Genomic DNA, 8,199 nt, shown 5'->3' on the forward strand with positions numbered 1-8,199 from the left:
AACCGTTGTCGGTCAAGGCCTGCCTGTACCCACTAGTGAAGTGAGCTTGGCTTTCAGTGGCTTATTGTTACCATAGCAAGATAATCAGTCCTACGTATAGGAGTACAGTCTATTCGGGGCTTGAACCCATGACGGGCATGTTGTTAAGTCGTACGAGTTGACGATTGTACCACCAGACCGGCCCATTGGGTTTTATTGGGGGTTTCAATGATAAAATAAATCGCGGCGTTGAAGCTGTGTATTCGAGCCTAACGTTGAATCGTGTAAAAATTCCTAAATTCGTTTAAGATTCCTTTACCTATACTTAAACTTCCTCTAAATTACAGAGTTATTCCACTTACTTTTCAACATCAACAGTCTAATATTTTATTTCCACCATTTAAAAACGACGGGTAGATAAGCAGGAGATGAAGCAGTCATTGAATTTAGTGTACATTGATAAAGTAGGTTATATGCGACGAATCTAATAGCGGATCTAATAAAAGCGGAGTTGGATATTTTTGTATTTCAAAATAATAAGAACACTAGTTCTTTTACATAGATTTTAACACATCAAAAAGTGCTGTAAAACGGAATCTGGAGTGTGTGATTGTCCAACAACTGATCATTATAATGAATATTTAACACGCAGAAGCGAATAATGCTTTTTACTTAAGACATTGATTTGGAATACCATTTATTCACTGTTTATGATATATCTGTCTTGTTATACGTTTTATTTCCATTGCTATTTCTTTCGTTTTTATGCATCTCCATTGCTATTGCTAATATATTGACAAAGCAACAGAACACAATAAAATTGCTGGCAGTGATAAAAGACAAAAAAAATTAAATAGTATAATTACACTATTTATATAACAACAGAACAGTGTGATAAAAAACTCAATAACATTAGAAAAGACGATGAAATACATAGAATTTCTTTATTGTACAAGAAGATAGTTAAGAACGATGAATATTCTTAGAGATGTATTAAATTGAGACGGATAACTGGTTATTATGCAATGCTAAGTTTAGCTAGTTTTATTAATACATTCCTCCTCTATGCTAATAGGCGAAGAAAGCTGTTATCGTCCCTCCTCATCTTCTTCTGCTCCTGTTCGTTTCAGCTGAGATCTTTTTAAATTTTAATTCGAATGTTCTAGAAAACAGCCCAAGCTGGAAACCCAGAAAAGGGGAAAATAAATCCAAAATTAACGGACAGTGGGCGACAACAAACACATACTCACAAACCGGTATAGGCAGAATGTAAATATTCGCCAAAATTCCACGAAACCGGATAAGCGTTTGCCCAGCATCACGCTGAACTCCGTGAACCCGCCGCCGCCGCCGGCAGCTTAAAACCGGATGACGGGCGACTCATCTTCGGAGTTCGGCGAGAACGTACCGATGCTGATTGAAAATCGATCTTCCCGCAACCAGCTGCTCTGCTCTGCGCTGCTGACTGGTTTATGCTCGTTTTTGTGATGCCATCCGAGCACCGAAATCGCTCGAGATAAGAAAATTTATCGTGAAATGCCGTAGCATCAGCAACCCGAAACTGGACTGTTGTCCAGTCTTCTGACGAAATTCTTCTGCTCCCTGAACACTGACTTCTCCGACGTCACATTCTGCTTATCGACATTCCACGTCTGAATGAAAAAAAAGACTTTCGGCAGCTGCTTTTACGCTTTTCCCATCAATGGAGTGTGTAAGGACGAAGAAAAAGCACCACCAGCACTGGGTGCATAGTTCCGTTCACTGCCTCCCTCGCACGCCGCCTTGTCGCAACAATGGCGAATAATGTTAATGATGCGTGCATGCTCTTTGACTTTCTTCTCGTCGCTGTCGTGTAAGCGAAAGAATTTCCGATTATGTTGTTGTGATTGTGATTTCGGTTGTTACTCACATTATGGCCGTGGGTGCCGCTGTTGCGAATCGTCGAATGATGAGCATAAATTTGTATCGATTGTGGTTTTTTGGGGGCGCACTTTCAGTTTCGTTCAACAGAGAAATCTACACTTCAATAGTGACGTAATACAAACAGGATGAAGGATCATCGAAATTTGTTGTGGTCTGTGTGCATTGATATACAAATCAATACTTCTTCAAGCTGTTTGCTTCATTGGGGAAAATTTCTAACATACGATTTGTACAATTTGTTGTGCAATTCTTCAATGTTTACCGTGTGACATAAAAGTAGTATAGTTGGCTGCATATGTATTTTATTTAATTTAAGTTGTATTTTCCATGACATAAGTTTGTTCATTTTTTTCTCATTTTTAGGATAGTTTTTATTAATTTTCTAAAATCTAACAGTTGTTATATCATCTCATTTTGTCTTGTTTTAGGCAGAAAAGTAGCTAAAATTAAGTATCCTAATTGTACTACTAGAGAGCTAGATGCAATGATAAATTCCTACCTTTAGGACTTAACGAAATTGTTACCATGTGACAGTAGTTTGGACTAAACATTCCAAGACCGACCACTGTTGCTGTACCATATTAAACATTGAAAAAGACCATCGGTCATTATTCATCAGTTGCATCACCTTCTACTATCATACCAGGATACGTCAATGACCTTTTCATAGTTGGGTCCACTTTCACGATCGTCCTTCAGGAATTCGTTCATCTCTGGCTAGGCCGGCCCAGGCCGATTACAATCATCAACCTGGGATTAACTCACTCTCACTGTACGTACGTGCAATGGGCAAAAGCAAACATTGCCCTCGCGGGAAGCTTATCCCTGACGACCTTCAACTCTCGCGAACACACCAAAAATACATTTTTTTGTGGTGGAAACAAAAGTAACATGAAATACCCATTTTTTTGGAGAACTCAACGTGTGTATCATGCCAGCACCAGTAGCAGATGAATCGATTAAAACATACCTCACGTAACATTCACGCCCCAAAGGGAATCATTTGGGTTGCTTACAACACCGCCTTAGCCACTGCATTATGCTTGCAGTAAAACAAACCCTAACGAAGCTTCCAAAATGATCCATTAAATTGAAAAATTATGGTTGAATTCCTTCCCGGTTACGGTGATAGCGACGGTAAACCTTTTGGGTGATGTACTCCAGCACGAAAAATATAACCTCCACGAAGCTGATAAAGCTGCATCCCAGGAAGAGTGCTGCACCGCCGCCCAACGAGACTTGGAGAGGAAAAAATGCAAACAAAAAAAAACTATGGAAAAAGCGTCCAAACTATAAAGCACATAATTATGGTTGTGACCTCACACAAAAGGGAAAACTATTTGCATGTAATAGTTTTTCCGCTCCTCGACCGAAAACACGTACCGATTAAGTTGCTGATGTCGAACAGTACGTCACGCTTCATTCGCATCCGTGGGTAGATAATTTGCGTTTCCAGCTTACTGTTCGCTTGCCCCAGCACCTGCGGGGGAAATGAAATGGACTTGCATTTGCACGGAAAAGCCTTAATGACACACACACACACAAATTACTGTACCGTTTTCTTCACCAACGCCTGTTTGAAGGAGACGGACTCGCATAGGGGCTGACAGGTGCAGTTCGTTTTGTACCACGCCTTAAACTGTTTCCCCAGGCAGTACAGTCCGGCTGGCGTGCAGGACGGTTTACCTAACTCGACGAATAGCAGAACGTTTTGTAATTAAGATGTTTGCAAGCAAGCTGCCCAAAACCTACCAATATTATAGAAGAAAGGGACACACTCGCAAAGGTGAAGGGCGGCCTCGATTCGGCAATTTATCCGACACAAATTAATCGTGTATACCTATTACACAAGTGGCAGCAAATGGGAAGATTCATTTGAAGATATACAATCTTTTATACACGCTGGAATTTTGAATTACTAAAGGAAACAATTACGCTAAAGTAAGGCAGTCTCTCGGATGGCAGTCGACATTTGCGCCTACGGCGGGATAACTGCTTGAGCGCTTTCGAGGCAACCACCTGTTCGACGGACAGTGACGAGCTGATGATGTCGTGCTGATCCAGCGCGTAGTAGATGGAGTTGTCTGGTGTCATGACGTCCTGCTCGATGTGGATATACTGCAGCGAGGGAGAATGAAAGGCGCGACGGATTGCCAGGTTAGCTTGTTAAGACGAATGTGAAATATGACAAGTTTTTAAGTGTCAGACACGTGTGCATGCTATGTCACCAGGGTTTTCGCGCGACAGTCACACTTCCCGCGAGGGCTCGCCATTCGCATATCGGGTGACAGAAACATCACGAAAAGGTTATCGAGTAAGAGTACTGAACGCTTCGCACAGTTGTACATAATGCACGTACAAACATAGAAGGAAGTATTTTCATTGCAGAACAATTGGTTCTTCACTACCAAACTCGTATGGAGACAAACTGTTGGCATTTTGAAGGTCTTTGAAAAGGTTTTCCTAATCTTTGCATATTCCTTGACATATACATTCAAGCAAGGCTATAATATAATTGCTCAGAAATCGACTGGATTAGTAGTTTTACATAGACTATACTTTCAATACAATGAAATTACGCTCGCAAAATGCATAAGAAAGTAGCAGTTAACTCATTGAAAAAATATAAGGCCTTGTAATGATACTTCACCATACATAAATATTAGATAAATATTCACTGCAATAAACAGCGTGAAAACACTAACCAAACGTTATAATTGAATTCAAATTGAAAGGATTTCTCCGAATTGGAATTTAATATCCCGGACCATGTAGCGAATAGCTTAGCACCATAGTTAACAGCCTAGTGCATATCAAAAGTATTCGTTCAGTAAATTGTAAATATATTCGAACAGCAAATTTTTGATACATTCCACACTGCTGAAAGCCTATGCTCAGAGTAACTTTATCCATTAAGGTACATATAATGACCGAGTGAAATCAAATGCAAAATGTTGTATTTTTGTAATTTCTTATTGTATGTAAATACAATCATTAAAATATTTAAACTGATGCCAAAAAGGAAATATATAATTAGTAATTTTGATACAAATATTAAAACAATATTTTTAAAAAGTTTATGTCGGCTGCATCTCTAAATGCACCCTGAGCTAAATGTTTGGGCTTTTCTTGTTTTTGTTGCTTCGAGGACTAATCCCAATGAAAATTTATTCTGCTGCTGTTATACAAAACTCCCACAGGGGACGATAAAACGATACAAAATAACCCCATCCGAAGTGAACACTTTGCAAAGAATTTCACTTCAGTTCGTTTTTTCAACCCAAAGCAATCAACATTCCTCAACACAACACCCACCAGCATGGTGTAAAAATTGTTTTTGTGCTAAAATAAAACTCACTCTCTAATCCAAGTTGCGTTATGAAAGATTAAAATAGATTTGTAACGGACGCGTGCAGTGGAATGTTGAGAGGGAAAGCGTATTGTTTTGTTGTAGGATGCGAGTTAACTGTGAGCAGTCGTGGCCGAGCGGTTAAGGCGTCTGACTAGAAATCAGATTCCCTCTGGGAGCGTAGGTTCGAATCCTACCGACTGCGGTTTTTTGGGGTTTGATTTTTCATTATAAAAGCTATTGATCTTTTAATATTGAAATGGTGCATTAATCCTACCATCTTTCCAGTGATATAACAAAATTGCATTTGCGACACTCACCACATAGGTGCGAACCGAATCGACATGACTCATCGCTACCATCGTACGACAGACGTCCAGCGTGTAACAATCGGCCGGCCGTGCCTTCGTGTAATTAGCCTGTGATCTAATCAGCATTACGTTGTACATCGTTGAACGCAAAAAGGGGAGAAACAAGTCATGCCCATCAGATTCGGCGATCAAGCTAATCAGACTAATCTTATCAATAACACGCTTACCGATCGCTGTACGGACTCTGGAAGGCGTACAGCATGGTGGAAGAGTAGCAAACGCCTACCTCCGTCAGCACGGGTGCAAACGTTTTCCACGGTGGCGTCAGCGGGGACTTTAGCTCCCGGGCCAAATCAATTACCGAAACCGACTGCAACCTGCTATCGTTCACGAATGGTTCAAACAAGGTCAGGTTGTCAAATCGTGCCCGATTAACTGTCAGCAGGAAATTGCGATAGTGGTCGTAGGCACTGTGATTGCTGTCCATCTGCCAGTATCTAGGCGGGTGGGGGGAAACAAGCCAAATATTAAAAATCTTTATTTTGTTCTCCATTTGGGACGCACCGTTACCGTTCGATCAGTTGGTTAAGCTTTTCCTCGCTCACGTGCTCGGAACACACGGTGGCGGCCGGTGGCCGAAAGTTCCAGCTCAGATAGTCCGTCTCGACGTTCAGCACGGTGGCATTGTTCTGGAACCGCTCCCAGTGCATGTTGCAGATGCTGACCGAGCAGACGACCGAGCAGGCCAGCACCGTCAGCCAGAAGGCTTTCTCTAGCCAGTGTGGGCTTCGCACCAGGTGGGCCAGCCCGTGGATCGAGGATTCGCTAGCGAACGTGCGCAACAGATCCATGACGGTGAATGTGACGACGACTCACCGAGGGTAGACACAGTATGTGGAATTAAACGAGTGAAAAATGACGATTAGGTAATGTGGTAAAGGAACAACATATTTCACACCATGAGTTAAGCTCTGTGGTCAAAATGGGGTTGTTTTAGGCATTCAAAACCCAGGAAATTAAAGAGAAAGAAAGAAAGTGCTGAATTTGCAAAAATGTCGCTTTTTTGCTCAAAAAAAGCTCCAAAGTATAAAACATATCATACATCAATTTCAATGCAATTTACCAATATATCACCCTTTTCCCACTGTTCAGGAATTTCCACAGCAAAAATGACAATCAAAATGCATTATTTCAACATGAGTCTTCCGTGCGGTTGCCGCCACGGTTTGCGAGCTAATCGAAAATACATGCCATCGCGCCGATGGCTACATAATTGTGTGATCACACGAACAATCGGATCCCTTCAAATTCCACCCAATCCTAACGACATCTTCGTTCTGAGTCTGAGACGTCATGCTTGGTTGCTTGAGCACACTTACACAACACACATACATATTTGATGCCGATCAAGGGGAACAGATTAATTTTCCAATAACGATCACTACCACCAGCATTACACACGGATCTTTATGTTGATTTTGTATGGTATTTAGCAATTTCTGCAACATAGAAGGAGATATAATTGGAAATTGTTGTTTATGCAACGGTTGTTGTATTTCAAAACAAATGATGATTTCAAATAAACGTTGACATTACAACAATGAGTCGGTAGTGGTAGTCTCGCAGTGGTAGTTGAAGCGACAGAACCCAAGTTGTCATCATTATGCCGTTTTCCAGATAATGAACACTTAACACAGAAACCGCACGGAACCGCACTTTACACCACACACCACTCAGTCGGAAGGTTCGTGTGATTGTTAAGCTGATGATGATGGGTGCCGTTTGGTTGCGCCTGTGTTCGGTTAGCCGGCTTCTTCGGCCAGCATTTTTATACGTGCTAACACGAGACACTTCAACCAGGGGGAGGGTCCATCCCAACTCTGTTAAGAGTAAAAAAGTTGTATCATAAGCTATGACGTTGTTTCTTTCTTCTCTATCAAAAAAAAATGAAGCTGAAAATAATAACAACACCCTTTTGGAATCATCCAAATTCTTGACCCCCGTTCCTGTACCACCGGCCTGTACTAAACCTTCCTGGGAGTAAGCAAAGAGACTGAAGTATTTTAAGAGTAAAAGTCTAGTGAGGATCTTTCTCCGTCCACCCGGCCAGGCGTGCATCTCTACCAGAAAAGGTTGAAGTCCTCGTTATGGAAAAAGCTGTTGTTGGCTGTCCTCTTCGCAACCAAACTCCGAACACCCCTGCTCCTGCCGTGATCCTATACGTCTTGTTCATTGTATACACACACACACACCGACCACCATCTCGACTACAATGCCGCACACCATATGTTGGCGCGAAGAAAAACCGCCCGGCAACGTACGGGATTAAGGCATTCACCGGGATAGTAAAGGTCACCAGCGGAATCAGCTCCACAACGTGGCTGAGCTTCAGCTTTTGTACAGCGTGCGTGTAAGATTACGACGCCACGTTCCAGCGCCCGTGTCGTCTTACCGGAACCGGATAAATCACTTCCGTCGGGGTGGTAGAAAAGCCTTCGGGCAGCTTCGTCGGAGGCTCTTCTTCCAGTGCCCCGCGCAAACGTTTCCCGTTGAGTTGGGGGAAAAATTAAAATTAATTCTTTAATTACATGCCGTCGCTGGCGCCGTCCCGCGCAGTTGCTTTGGCTTTAGATGCTG

The 8,199-nt window shown here is 42.0% G+C and overlaps 1 protein-coding gene and 1 non-coding gene across 2 annotated transcripts; one reads left to right on the top strand and one right to left on the bottom strand.

Moving 5' to 3' along the window:
- Positions 1 to 2,854: 2,854 nt before the first annotated feature.
- On the bottom strand, positions 2,855 to 6,413 carry LOC120894353 (sodium channel protein Nach). The gene is made up of 8 exons (XM_040296882.1): positions 6,133 to 6,413; positions 5,790 to 6,059; positions 5,572 to 5,677; positions 3,838 to 4,020; positions 3,655 to 3,742; positions 3,458 to 3,588; positions 3,286 to 3,382; positions 2,855 to 3,140 (listed from the first exon to the last, which is right to left on the bottom strand). Exons 1-8 carry the CDS (start codon positions 6,411 to 6,413, stop codon positions 3,001 to 3,003), a joined length of 1,296 nt encoding a protein of 431 aa, XP_040152816.1. The 3' UTR covers positions 2,855 to 3,000.
- Positions 5,375 to 5,456, top strand: Trnas-aga. Its single transcript has one exon. It is a non-coding gene; the product is annotated as a tRNA-Ser (tRNA).
- Positions 6,414 to 8,199: the final 1,786 nt, after the last annotated feature.

Source organism: Anopheles arabiensis, chromosome 2 (assembly GCF_016920715.1).
Source record: "Anopheles arabiensis isolate DONGOLA chromosome 2, AaraD3, whole genome shotgun sequence".
Lineage (NCBI taxonomy): Eukaryota > Metazoa > Arthropoda > Insecta > Diptera > Culicidae > Anopheles > Anopheles arabiensis.

Excerpts from the sequence above, each read along its gene's own strand:
- LOC120894353 (XM_040296882.1), bottom strand. The coding sequence starts at position 6,413 with ATGGATCTGTTGCGCACGTTCGCTAGCGAATCCTCGATCCACGGGCTG. Across the intron at positions 5,678-5,789 it reads CAGAGTCCGTACAGCGATCG|ATCACAGGCTAATTACACGA; the intron begins GTAAGCGTGTTA and ends AATGCTGATTAG. Across the intron at positions 3,383-3,457 it reads AGGCGTTGGTGAAGAAAACG|GTGCTGGGGCAAGCGAACAG; the intron begins GTACAGTAATTT and ends TTTCCCCCGCAG.